This window comes from Siniperca chuatsi, linkage group LG19, assembly GCF_020085105.1.
Source record: "Siniperca chuatsi isolate FFG_IHB_CAS linkage group LG19, ASM2008510v1, whole genome shotgun sequence".
Lineage (NCBI taxonomy): Eukaryota > Metazoa > Chordata > Actinopteri > Centrarchiformes > Sinipercidae > Siniperca > Siniperca chuatsi.
The window spans coordinates 15,195,369-15,209,410 of NC_058060.1; the positions used below are offsets into that span (position 1 = coordinate 15,195,369).

General features: G+C 40.3%; 1 protein-coding gene across 9 annotated transcripts in view; it reads left to right on the plus strand.

Moving 5' to 3' along the window:
• Nucleotides 1-1,045: 1,045 nt before the first annotated feature.
• The window catches only part of LOC122866258, a 111,695-nt gene continuing 98,698 nt past the window's right edge, over nucleotides 1,046-14,042 (plus strand). For 3 of the 9 annotated variants that reach the window (XR_006375658.1, XR_006375662.1, XM_044175659.1), the window contains exons 1-4: nucleotides 1,046-1,290; nucleotides 4,523-4,570; nucleotides 6,265-6,331; nucleotides 11,940-12,044. Coding sequence is in view for 2 of the 9 variants with exons in the window: in XM_044175659.1 (XP_044031594.1) it covers nucleotides 12,017-12,044 (28 nt within the window). In the remaining 7 variants the exon portion in view is untranslated. Of the gene's footprint in view, nucleotides 1,291-4,522; nucleotides 4,571-6,264; nucleotides 6,332-6,597; nucleotides 7,247-11,939; nucleotides 12,045-14,042 lie in introns of those variants that run through there. The other 6 variants (XR_006375661.1, XR_006375660.1, XR_006375659.1 and 3 more) reach the window with 5 other exon arrangements.

Here is a 14,042-nt window from a genome sequence, read left to right on the forward strand (position 1 = left end):
GAGAAAATCAATTGTCCTCTCTTCCGCTGCAGCCCTTAAACACTCACTTAGTTAATTGCCACACTTATTTGATTAATTGGACAAGTTCCATTGTAGTCTCTCTTTACCCTCCCATGTTTTATAGAGGTGTCCTGGAGTGCTCTTAATCATCCACTTTTAAACATTTTTACAAATGTTAAATATGTGCACTTTAACTAATAATTAGATCAATTACACTAATTAGTATCATAAGTTGAATTGAAAACAGTAAAGTGGCTTTTAGGTTTCATGGTGTGCTGTCTTTTTGACTCCAGTCTTAAATCTGTGACCAGTGAATGGCAAAATGTACTGCAAGGACATCACTGCTCCGGTCATCCCATTTAAGGTTAAAATAATAATACTTAAAAATTCACCCAAATTGAATTGGTTTTATTTTGCCAAGAAATATATGAACTGTAAGACCAGAGACATTTCATTATTGTTATTAGTACGTACAATGTAATGTTACTGTTAGTGTGTATTTGTCTCATAAAATATACAAGTTGAATCATGTAGTGGTTGGGCCATGATTTTCCAAATAAATGTACCTAGAAAGCACCTGAACTTGACACTTATAGTGTTTAAAGTAGTGCCTAATATCCCCAGAGGCCCCAGGTCTATTGTGTTGCATTTGGTTTGTGTTCATTTTATAAATTGGTTGACTTTGTTTGAGAATATGCAATACTAAAGCAAAATATTAACTGATATGATACTGTTGTGAGTCGTACTTCATCACCCAATCATGAAACCCTGTTTTGGAGACCATTGTGCCAAAATCTAATTTTAAGGCCATCATTATTTTAGCTAATGCTATTTTTTTTATACTTTTATGGTACATATTCTTAAACTAATGTATAAAATTAAATTACCAAAAAGCAAACCTCAGCTCATTTTTGCTGCAGGTTAATCTAGCCAAAGAACAAACAGGTCTTGCAAAGAACAAACATAAAATTTTGACAATAAAGTTTTAAATAGCTACTAAGTGGTTGAGTGGCAGGCACAGTCCTCTGGATTTTCTTTTGTCGTTATCACTTTAAGTAGCTGGTAGTGGGCGGGGCCTGTCAATTAACTCACAGGTGTGCTAATGCACAGTTTTTGGACGACATTTTGAACTGCTGTTTGGATTGAATTTGGGAGCCTGTACTCTAATCGTCTGCCTATCCTTGGTGGAAAACTGTGACCTATTTCAACATGAAGGAGCATGTCTCAGACACACGCAGCCTGATGGAGCCTACTTATGTTAATATTAGCCTTTACAAAGGCCAACTTCCGGTAAGCTTCCAACAATCGGCTTCCCGTCTCTCTTTCTAACTCCCATTGTAACTAATTTCATCAACAAAAAAAAAAAAACCCACCCACACACTCTATGTTTCATAGCTAAAAACAGATAAAATCAGATTACCTGACATGTAACTGCAGACTTGAACAATTTAAGAGAAAGCATCAAGCTTTAACAGTTAACATAAATGTCATAGAGAGCTTATAGTCATCTTATGCAGTGAACCTGTGTTGTTGGCTACTGACTTCCAGGCCACATTTTCAGCAATCAGCAAGCAAAAAGATGCGCTGGACCTCAGAGTTGGGGCACTGTTGATACTGGACTGCTGCAAATGGAATAGATAAGATGGTGGCTTACTTCTCCAAGAAGTAACTTTGCAACTTTGTCACTTAGTTCCTCCTCGAAACATTGCACACTAGTAAGAACAAGTTGCCTGTCAGCCTGTAACAATATGTGGAGAATTTTGCGGTATAATGCAGCTGGTGTTTGCAGTAACTAGTAGGAAATTACCTGGCATATCATTCTGTATGACAAAATGAGATGGATTTTCTCTTAGAGCAGATAAGATTGGTACATCATTTTACAAGGTAAACATTATAAAGACAAGATCAGGTGTTTGGGTGGGATGATATGATGCAATGTTTGACTCTTATGGCTTCTTTTGCCTTGTTAAAATTCTTTGGTGGGTCACACTATTCTGAAAAGGGAAAAAAAATGTGATGGCAAGTTTGAACCCAGTTGACCCTCAGAACCAAATGTCCTCTTTTAAGACTTAATGAAGAAAATGTGAAGAAGGGCAGTTTGGTTGATCCTGAGTGGAAATTTTGGCTTTGGGGTGTTATATGATTGGATTAAATCATACTGATTCATGTGTGAGCTCATACAGTTCCTATTGCTTTGTCAGACGGGGATTTTAATTTGAGCCTCACCTGATAGATGCTGGTAATTTATGCTGATTAGAAATAAAGCATTCTATTTTCCTTTATCTACCCCCACCCATCTGAACAGAAGAAGATTTTTCCAGAAGGGTAAAAGGAGAGCGGTTGATTAGTTGTAATGTGACCGCAGTACCCCACGGGCTGAAATTTATGTCCTCCATTTGAACTGTAGCTGTGTGTGCTGTATACATCAGGTTTGTTAATGAAATTTGTCGCCAGGAGGGAGTCGGTGGCTGCGGTCGTTCAGCGCCTTGACACATAACTGTGTGAAATCTAACCTTTCAAACTTCAAGTCAGCATGACTGTAATTGTAATATTATTATTCCCCACATCAAAACATAATACATTGGGTCTCTTTATGGATTATTGCTTTCAGACTGTTGATAAACTATTAGAAATAATGAAATTGTGTTGGTTTTATTTAATTATTGTTAATATCTGCTCTGTTGATGTTACACAAGCATGGATGAAAAACAATTTGTTTTATATGGGTCACATCAGCAGTGTCACCATGCAGCAACACTACTATACCTGCTGTGTGTGTGTGTGTGTGTGTGTGTGTGTGTGTGTGGATGAGTGGTAAAGGGAGTTCAGTGCTATGGTGCAGTAGCATGTGGAGCTGTGTATGCTGCTGTCCTCTCCATCCCGTCTGTAAGTGTATGACTGACAGGTGTCAGGCTTGTCATGGCCTCCCAGGCTGCTGTGGGTTAGATGTGCGGGGACAGGGAGAGATGGACGCGGTGGAGGAGAGGGACGGTGAGAGAGTCTGTCATTTCATTCAGGCTTTTCTGTTTCTGACACGCATCCTCACCCCCGTATTGTCTATCAGCATCAGCAGATGACTGACAAAGGAACTGCTCAGCTGCAGACAGGTCCACATCAAGACTGTGTGTGTGTGGCTTTGTACTGTATGTACTTGAATGGCTTATGCAAGTATTAACACACAAGATAATGCCATGCCACCGCTTTGCGAGATCAGCATATCATCACAGTGATGATCAGACGTTGCAGTGTTAGTATTTAACACAGTACAACTGAGCCTGCTGCCTGTTGACTGCCCTCTCCCCTTTACACTCACTGACTGACTCGACTCTGGACATCAAAATGCTGACTGCTTTCCAAAAACTTGATTTCACAAATGGAAAAACAGCATCTGCTTTCCTACAGCTTCACATATGGCGGCCATAGCTGCTCATATGAACTGAAGCAGGTAAGCACGGTAGGGGGTTGGCCCCTGGGGACCTTGAACAGAGGGCCTGGCCCTGGGGACTCTGTTGGGCCACTCTGCAGTGAGGGCCACATGAACCTGCATATGAAATGAGGCCACACAGTTAGAAAAGGCAAACACTCCTTGGAAACGGTTGATTTTAGTTAATAGTTGCAGCATCATTTACTCAAGACGATGTTTAAGATCAATAATAAAAAGCAAAGCATATTTGTTTGCATTGCCAGACCTATCTTTTTTTTTCGTCTTTTTATTGTGCCGAAGAATGTTTGTGGTTAAAACTATTAAGAGGTGATTGATTGAATTTCTAAAATTCAGCAATTGTGTTGAGACAGGAGCGGATAGGTCATAGTTGTCAAAAGTAAGTGTGACAGTCTTACTCAGAACATTGAGGTTATCATTAATCAAAACTTCCAAATGCAAATTTACAGTGGGAACCTGCACCTCCAAGGTTTCGAACTGAATGGTAAAACGACACAAGTAGTGGAGGAGAAGAAGATGGGATGCTGCTTGTGGTGTGAGTGCAAAGACAGTGACAGAAGTTATGACAGTGAAGTGTTTGAAGCTGTATAATTAACAACTTTGTCGACTGCTGTTGTTAGCCTGCTAGCCATACCGTACTTGCGCCTGCGGCCCCCCCTCCCCCCACCACACACACACACACACTTGTCCCTTCTAAGTACGTGCACATATTTTATACAGAGGGCGGTGATAGGTGAGTCGTGCTCTCTTTTAAACAAACATACAGATGCACTTGCGCTCAAACACACAAACGCGCGCACACATGCACGAATTAGAAATTAGCTATTAGTTGGTTAAATCATTACCAATTTCCACCTGTAGGCAACCCAGAGTAGAAATGTGTAATGATTGCTAATTGCCTTGTTAGTATGAAAACAAAGCAGCGTTTTGTTTTTTGTTTTTTTGTGCTGAAGGGCTAAATTACCAGGAAACAAACAAGTGGAGGGGAACATGTGAATAAGGATGTTTTTACATGAGCATCTGTGGATACAGCTGCCGCTCGCTCTGACCATCCTGCCTTCCCCTCTCTGTTTTTCTCAGGCTCAAACAAACAAAGCCAAACAAGACAGCCTCATGTGCCTGCTTTGGGTAAGTGTTATAATCTACAAACCCTGTTGTTTATGACACCAGTTCATGTCTTTTTTTTTTTCTTTGCGTGCACTTGAGAGCCACATCCATCTACCTCTTATGATGTTCCCCCATGGCAAGTTTGTCTTTTTTTTTTTTTTTTTTTTTTTTTTTAAAATGAGTTTGTTTTTATTTGTGGAACACTGAAACAATGAACCAGCACTAGTATGCAGGAACAATAGTGTGGCAGTTGAAGTTACCACTAGCGTATCCTCTGGTAATGATGATGACAAATAGTACTTGTGGGAATTTGTTTCTTCTACAGTGGAGCACAACTTTAGCAGGAGCTGCCATGCTTATGATGAAACACACACTTATTTGCTTCCATGGTCTGTCTCTTACTCTGTCTCTCCTCGCGCCTCCCTCTTCGTCCCCAGAGAAATGTTTACCTCGGCAGTCACCTGCCACTGCAGGAGCCAAAACAAGATTCAGGGGCCTTTTGTCCCAATCAGCTTTTCCTATCAGGCTAAATGCTCTCTGGAGACGGGGCTTATTACATGACACGATCCTCAGAGTAGATAAATGGTCGTCCATGTCACAAGGCGGACCCCACTCGTGTGTGTGTGTGTGTGTGTGTGTGTGAGGAGACAGACAGCTTGGGGCCCAAGAGATGAAAGGAGCCCACAGCCTTACTGACGTTTTAATCAAAAACAGTTAGCACTGAATCAGTCTGTTTGCAGGCAGGGATGCAGGGAGGCTTTTCATTGGTGCCTATTGAAAATATGCAAGGATTGAAATACAGACCTTACTGACATATAATTTACCTGCTGTCACAGTGTATGGGCCGGTTTTATCATGAGTGCTTGCCCCCCCACCCCCACACCACCACCACCATTGAAGCCTGACAGACACAAACTCCTCTCTGCTCTTTACACCTTCTGCCACCTGTTTAAACCTCAGCTATGTGTTGAAAATCTAAGTTTGTGCGCTACATTAATGTTTACTTAGATTTTCTTAGGGTTATGAATCCATAGTGAAGGTAGTCTGGGGTCAGTTCTTTTAGTGAGTTGTCATGCTGTAGACAGAGCCTGTCAACACAGTGTCGTACACTGAGGACAGCAGGTCTGATTTGTGTTTGTGAGGACCGGAGATTAGTGAGCAAGTATTTAAAGAATGACACAGAAGTTCTGGTTGTTGTGTGGATGTGAGAGTGTTATTTTAAAGGCCCTGCACACATACGCTGATGTTTTCAGCTTTTCAGCTGATTAGACCTGTGCTGAGGTAGAAGTTGGGTGGATCTATGCTGTGATTTGAGGCCCTTTTTAACAGCAGACATTTGGACTTGTGTTTAGTAGGAAAAGCAAAGGTGTTATTAACAACATTAAGGACGGCTCCGTGTCCCAGTAAACTATGCCAGTGTGACAGTGAGCCAGCAGGCACTCAACACTTGTGCAAACAAAATAATATGTTGTGCACCCAACATCTTATGGGGCTTCAGGGGTAGGGCTACAGCTATCGATTATTTTATTAATCGAGTATTCTACCGATTATTCCATCAATTAATCAAGTAATCTGATAGGAAATGCTATTGCTGTTAATTGATAAACTATTAGAAATAATGAATGTGTAATTTAACGTTATCTGATACACAAATCATGGTTGGAATAGTGTTGTGTGGTCCGGTCCGAGCCAATTTGTTTATTTCCCATTCACAGATCCAGGGCTGTGTACAAACATTGGATTTGTTTTCAACGCACACACTGAATGGACAGCTAGCAGATGGTGAGGCATTATTCGCTGAATTTGACAAAGTATATTGTGTAGACATGTATCTTCTGTAACTTCAAATTTCAGAACTACACCTCTGCCATAACGTAAGCCTTTACTGTCTTCTTTATGGCATTTTGTAGGAGGCAAAAACGAGTGGACAGGAACTGTGAATATCATAATAATAAATAACATCAATAAAGCTCAGGCTTTCACAAATTGACTGCAGCAGAAAAGTCAAGTCACTTGACCTTAATCCAGTTGATATGTTTCACTTGCAGAAGACCTGACTGAAGGCAGAAAGCCACCAAACAAGCAAGAGAAGACCTGTGTCTTGCCTGGTCATAGAGAAGTGTCTACTGATGTCTTTGGGTTATATTTGCAAGCAAATATTAAATGTTTGAGTTTCCGTTTCCAACTGCGAGTCAACGTTTTGTATTATTGTTGTTGTTATTTATTTTTTTCAAACCTTGATCATGATCGCCCCCAAACCTTAACCACATGTTTATTATTGTAACCATGACGACGAAGCTAACCTAAACCGTGATGTTTCCTTAAACTTAACCAAGTCGTTTTTGTGCCTAAATCACAGTGTTGTCACACCATAAATGATTAGTGTTGTGAGAGCATAAAACATTCACATGCTATAGGTCGTTTAAGTCAAGTAATTTAGTATGCAGGATTATAGTAATTCAGACATTGTTAGCAGTTTTTTTCAGAGTGATGGCATACGTGTATAATTCATTTCCAGTGTATGTGTATTTTTACTTTATATGCTGCATCACAGTATGAAAAATGTATCATAACATTGTGGTGTTGACTAAGCAGAATCCCCTTTTGGTACTTATGAATGTTATCTCAGTTTACCTCTGTCACATCAGATTTCTCCCTCAGGATTAGAATGTTTTGGAGGATGTTATACACTGGGAATCTCAAACATTAGCATTTCTGTTAAATTATTCATTTTGCACGCTTTTAATCCTAGTCAGAGAATGCAGCGAACAATTTTCTACACTCAGAACTACACAACTAATTGTTAAACACATTCCACTGGATTCTAAAGATGTTGTCACAGACTTTTCATCAAACATTTAACACGTGGTACCTATGATTTCATGCAGTTTGCTCTTAACATCTCGCTTTTAATGACGCTCTGAACAAAAACATTAAAACTAATCATAAATTATAAAATGATAATGGGAGGAGGGAGAGGGAGAAAAAGCTCTGCTCCCCGACCGGTCATAAGTTGATCATCTTAAGCTCTGAGCTGCAGGTAGGCGGTGACAGCTGCTTAATTTGGTTTTGTCACCGGGGTGACTTAATCCTGTAACAGCCCCAGTGACAGCGGCCTCCACAGACGGCTGAGAGACGGAACGGCACTCTAGTTGCCCGTTTACAGATGCAGCAATAGAAACCAAGGTCACTTTAATTAACTGCCAAATTACAATTTAAACGATAATACTAATCACTCACTTTTGCGGTAGCAAGAAGCTACTGGCTGTCATGTTAATTTAAGACTGCGGGTGGAAATGGATGTTTCCACCTCTGCCTCACAGTAGGGCCTGAGTCTGTACTGCCCTATTTTCATTTGCTCTCTGTCCTGCGACTTTACCGGATCAAGAACAGAGTGACCTAACGGTTTTCTACAGTTTTTCCTTACTTGAGTCTCTATTCCAACATCACCTTCTCTGTCTGTTTGTATTGATTTTCCTCTCTCATTCAATCTCTCTCCTCCTCTCCCTCTTCACTCTCTCGGAAGGATTTCAATTAGACGCCACTGATGCCTTTGTCTGTGCATTCCCTGTAGTTGGGCTACAGAGACTAAAGAGCCTCACTGCTGCAGCCTTTCACTATTACTGTTTGGAATTTAAGTGAATAGCATGCTCAAATCCAGAGACTCACAGAATTCTTTGGCTTTGGCTAAATATATTAAATTTAAATACATAATCACAGACAAATTCCACACATAAAGCAACAGGAAATTGGCTGGAATGGTCACTGTTGGCTTTGAGGCGTAGCTTAAAGTGCGCGCTCCACTCAGATGTCTTTTTCTTACGTTTAAGTCCCCTAAAATGTCAGACCTTGACTTTATTAACTTGTATCCATGCAGTTTGTCACTAGAGAGGTGTTTTCACATTCGTCTACTGAAAGGGGAGATGTCTGTACACTTTCCTAAAATCTGAGGTTCAAATGTACTCCAGGTAAGCTAGATTTCACGTCACAAATTTGAAAGCCTATCTCAATGCCACCGGCAAAGAAATGTGAAACCTCCAGCGCAGAGTGGACTTCTCAGTACAGAGAGACTAAGTTAGCGTAGTGAAAGTTTTGACAGCAAACATGGTGTGTGCATGTGGATGTTAACTGGACCCTGGAGCGTCCTTCCACTATATACTAACGTTACATAATAACAATGTGAAAACACTGTAACATCGCAGCAGATATTATTGTATGTTTCACAACCACTAATGCTGTGTCAGCCACTGCCAGTTACAAGCTAACAAACAAATAAAAGATGCTAACAACACTTACCATTCTGATATGTCTGCTAGTCGCTGATTTTGGTGCATAATAGACTCCTCATCTCAGTCTGACTGAGGCTCAAACATGTATGGCTGAATCTCTACGATGTTTCCTCTAACTCTAGCCATTTTGATGCACACTGCTCGCTCACCATGGATCTATGTCTCTCACCCACATCCATGCTCTCACCAGTACCGGTCAACCTAACACGTAGCGGTGGTGGGCGGGGCATTCATAGATGCAGAATTTCTCAATGAGGGAGAAAGAGTAGATGTGCTTCAAGCCCCTTTTTCAGGGTGTTTTTTGTTTTACTTTTTATGTGGGATAACCATGTTAAACAAAATATTAATCATAGAGTATTTTTACAAACATTAAAACGTGTCTGGAGGGGAACTTTAGGGTTGTGATTATCAATGCAGCCATGTTTTGAATTTTGGTTTTGTTTAGCAAAAGTTAAAATATTGTATTAGTTTCCAGTCACATACAGTAGATTGTATAATATACATGTTTAGTACAACACTGAGTGCAAGAATCGCTCCTTTAGGACTGAAAGTAACAATTTTTTTCATGATTGCTTAATATGGCAGTTTTTTCTTGATTAATCATTTTGTCTATAAAATGACTAGAAAATTGTGAAAAATCCCTGTCACAATTTCCCAGACCTCAATTGACAAATTAGAATAGCTTTTTTTTTTTTTTTTGTCCAACCATTCTAAACCCAAAGGTATTCAGTTTACTATGATAGAAGTAAGAACACCAGCAATTAGGCACATTTTAGAAGCTGGAATGAATAATCAAAATGGTTACAGATTAAGTTTTTGATTGACTAATCAATTAATTAAGTACTCGGTTCAGCTCTACTCTCCATGACTTTGATTCCTGGAGTCTTTCTTTTGTGGGCGAGTCTGTCATGTAGCCTAGTTGGATGCTGTAGAGACTAGGTAAGTTCCATCCAGACCATGGGATATTTATTCAAGCCAACCTCCACCCCATTACAGTTACTGCCCATCTGCCACTGCTGCCACTCGGAGCCCTCCTAAAGGTTACTCATTTACATATGGAGGGGGGGGTCCACTGATAACAGAGCTTCAATCAATCAGTGCTTCATGATTAGTCCCATGTAAAATCCCAGCAGTTGGTTAAAACTCTTCCTGCTTGCCTCGTTGCCACTTTTCAAATGACGTCCTGGAAAGCCACGACAAGAAACTGGAAACAACTGAATGGAAAAATTCATAATTTCTCGGCTAAATTATGACGGGGGTGCCTGAAATTGATTTATTATTGTGATCGTTAGCCATATGGCACAGGCTGCATCCCCCCTCGTAACATTAAAAAATGTGCGATTACAGGGCTAGGTCAGAGCAACCTTTACCATTGCACAAATGAATCTCGGTCTAATCAGAAGGGAAGGACAACAGAGAAATTCACTTGTATTTCTTTAAGCTGCATTCACAATGAAACAGTGAAGGATATAAATACAACTCAGACTCTGTCCAGAGTCTTTTTATTTAGTAGCATTTCTAGAGCTTTCAATCATATCGTACAATCTTCCTTGGCAGACAGAATATTCACTCTCTTTTTAGCTACATTTTTTGTCTCCACCTACTGCTATATTTGGTTCTTGAGCTACTAAAAGATCTATGTTCATCGGCTAGTCACTAACTTTGTCTATTTTCCCTTTGGTGCGGAGCAGGTAGTGTACAGTGTTCTCAGCAAAAAAGCTCAAAAAACCCAGTTACCTGAGAGTGAACAGAAACAGTAAATTTGCGGGCCAGAAAACCAAAACAATGAGCTGAAAGACACTAAAACACTCAATAGAGTGGAATTGCAGTGTCGGGTGATTAATCTTCTGTGGATTTGGCACTATGAGCAACACTTCTCACACACATACTCATTTGATTCATTATTATAAGGATATTGATTACAGAGGCTTTAATGACTTTTTGATTGAAATGTTATTTAAGATTTTTGTTGGTCGTAAGAAGCCTTAGTTTAACAAACTGTTCATGACCTAATAAAAGCCCTAACCAAAGCATGTAGAAATTATGTCGGGGTGTAATATTTAATATTACACACTTAATGACCTTGTGTTGAGAATTTTTTGTTAAAATTAGACTGACAACCATCTCCATGTTCCCCTTCTCACTTAGGGGATTAATGGACAGCCTTACATGATACTTTATTAATGAAATAATGTCATCTTTTCAGAACCGTGCCCTCTTGAGTCCTTACCCCTCCTTCATATTGCAAGCAATTATACCAAAAGTTAAAGCTTTAGGAAAAAAATATCCTATTTGTAATTATTTGCATGTGGGCTGCCAACATTTACATTATCATCTCTGTCTCATAATAATTGCCTGGTTCTTCCCATTGGCTCAGGGCAATGTTGTATTAGATTGTAATCTCCAACACTGTTTCCTGACACAAACTTGATGTGTCACTGTGATTGGCATGGAGGAGATGACATGACAGAGCTGGTTTTGGGGGACTGACAGATAGTTGGCAGGTTAAGGCTCCCCTGTTGGGTGCTGTGCTGCCTCAGGACAGTCACCTGTCAACTCAGGTGAAGGCTCGTCATAGCTGATGACTGGGAGCAGCAGAGTGGATATAATGGGATGAGCAGACTGACATAGACGTAGTGCAGGACTCCCTTTGTCTGTGGGCAAAGGAGTAGACCTTGCTTCAGTCAAGTGTGCCTCCATGCTGAATAAAGAGTATAAAGAGTTTAGCACTGTGAGTGATGTGCTGGCATTTGTCCTGAGCACACAATTGATCCAAGTAATGTTCAGTCTTGTGATGTCAAGTGTTTATAGTCTGTCGATAACTTAATGGTAACACTTACTGAATAACTATACATTATTGTAGTAGAAATTGTATTGATTTTTGTAAGAAATTACAATTATGATATTATAACAGTTTTGGATATGTGGATGTATAAAATCAGTTATGTTTTTTTTTTTAATGATCCTACAGTAAAGTACTACTTGCTTGGTTTTGACCATTCATTGTCTCTTAACAGTTGGCCAGTTGTTGCCTCTAATAACTTAACATACAACACATAGTTGTCCAAGAAAACTGACTCCCATTCTGCTTTCTTTGTCAGACATTATCCACAAATGATTCAGCATCGTCAAGTTGAAGAAAAGGTGAAGAAACTTTGAGCTCTAGAAAGACGTGCACATGAAGAACATCCACCAGCGAAATAAAGGTTGGTGCTTGTATGTATGTATGTATGTATGTGTTTGATTAAATAAGTGCATGTCTGTGATTTTGGGGAATTGGGGGGGTGTGTGTGTGTGTGTGTGTGTGTGGACCCAATCACTGTTGCCGTTTTTGTTGAGTTTCCTCAAAAGACCGTCCTGCCATGCTCAGAGGGAGCATGTGTCCATCAAAGTCAGGCTGATATGAGGCGTGAGGGCTGAGGCCTACTTGCGAGATGGAAGGGTGGGACTGACTCATACAGAAGCTCAGGAATCAGCGTGTCTCTCTCAGCAAAGCAAACTGCCACAGAGCATCAACACACACTGACTCTATGGAGAAACTTCTGGACCACATTCAAATACAATATGCAACAGTATCAAGTGATTACCAGGATAAAATATGATAATGCTTGTCCAGTTACTCACAAATTCTACTTAATTTAAATTAAACATCTGCACATCTACACATCATCTAAACTTGAAAGGAAATTATAAAATAAATTCATAAACATGACACTACAAAGACATTGAAATGCACCTAAATACCTAAAAGTATATGGCTTAAAGCCAAGTGGCATCCTCTGGGGCTGAAAAATGAAGCCAACGCGGAAGTGCCAAAAACTGCAGTTCCTCGAATGGCCACTTAAGGCTGGCTCTAGCGAGTCAATCCCCATAAACCCCCATTTTAAAATGTCCAACTTTACAGCAGAAATAAACATGTTTACAGCCTGGTACGAAAACGTTTTGGGTCTCTATAGCTGGTTCCCCATTCATTCATGACAACTGTGAGAGGAGTGAACTATTTTTTATTAATTTTTTTTATACCTCACCCATTTAAACTATATTAAGGCTCAAAGTTATGCATAATTAAGGGTATGGCTGCTTTGTGTGACAGGTGGGTGCCGTCACAGGTGGCTAGCCACTAGCTCCACCCACGCTCCACCTCTTTGCCCATTTTTGGATTAGCTAGAGTCTGGCACTGCCAAGATGGCAACGGCTGAGGCCACCACACTGAGCTTCACAATCGCTCTTCAGAAACCTATGGGTATCAGTCTGTCCTGCAAGCCTCTGTGAAGAGCAACAGCAGCAGTGCTCAGTAACCTGGATATAATCTCTATAACCTGTTCAGATTATGCGGCTTCGTGGCCAGATACAGGGGTATACCACTTGAGTGTTGCCGCTTGAGTCATGCTACCCCCAAAGCTGTAGACCTGTAGAACCTCAGACCCTCCCTCATCTGATTCATTTAATTTATGGATTGTTTCACTCTGAAAGGTAGACCTTGGAAGGGTGTAGTGTTGGTAGAGGAAACGGGTGACATTATAACAATGCAATAACTGGGGGGGGATGGGTACTTGAGTATAGTTTCAAGCATTTCGACAGCTCCTGGTGAAACAATAATATATGCAGTACTAACTTAATACAGCAGTAATCAAAGGTTATTGTGTGGTAATTACAGCAGATTCCCTGGATCAGTTTGTGAGAAACTTGTTAAAATCTTGTCTCTGTCATCACACATTGCTGCAGGGGATTTTTCAGTTCCACTCTGTTCAGGGGCGAACTTCAAATAGGACATCTGCATCGTAAAAATTGAGATATGCATTTGTCTTTGTGGGCAAATTAGTGTTTTTCTAATGTCAGCAGCAGCCCCTTGGTACATTTGGCTAAACCTTGCCACAGGAAGGTTGATTCCCACTAGTGAAGTGAACATGAAGGTGCTGCCCACATTTTACCTTTTCCCTCTGAGGGGTGGATTTAATCAGTGTGCAGTCAAGAAAACCACTTGTTAATTAATGAGACCTCCATGAGAGATCAGCACTTAACATGCCATAGCCTTGCAGATTCAGAACTTCAAAACAAAGTAGTGGTTAACAGTGGTCACCTCAAGGCTGTGCTGAGTATTTATTTGGTGTTTTTATTTAGCATTTGGTTTTTGTTTGTGTTTTTTTTTTTCCCCTGATCGCAGGCTCAACTGGGGGCATCTTAATTCTCTAAATGACTTTTTA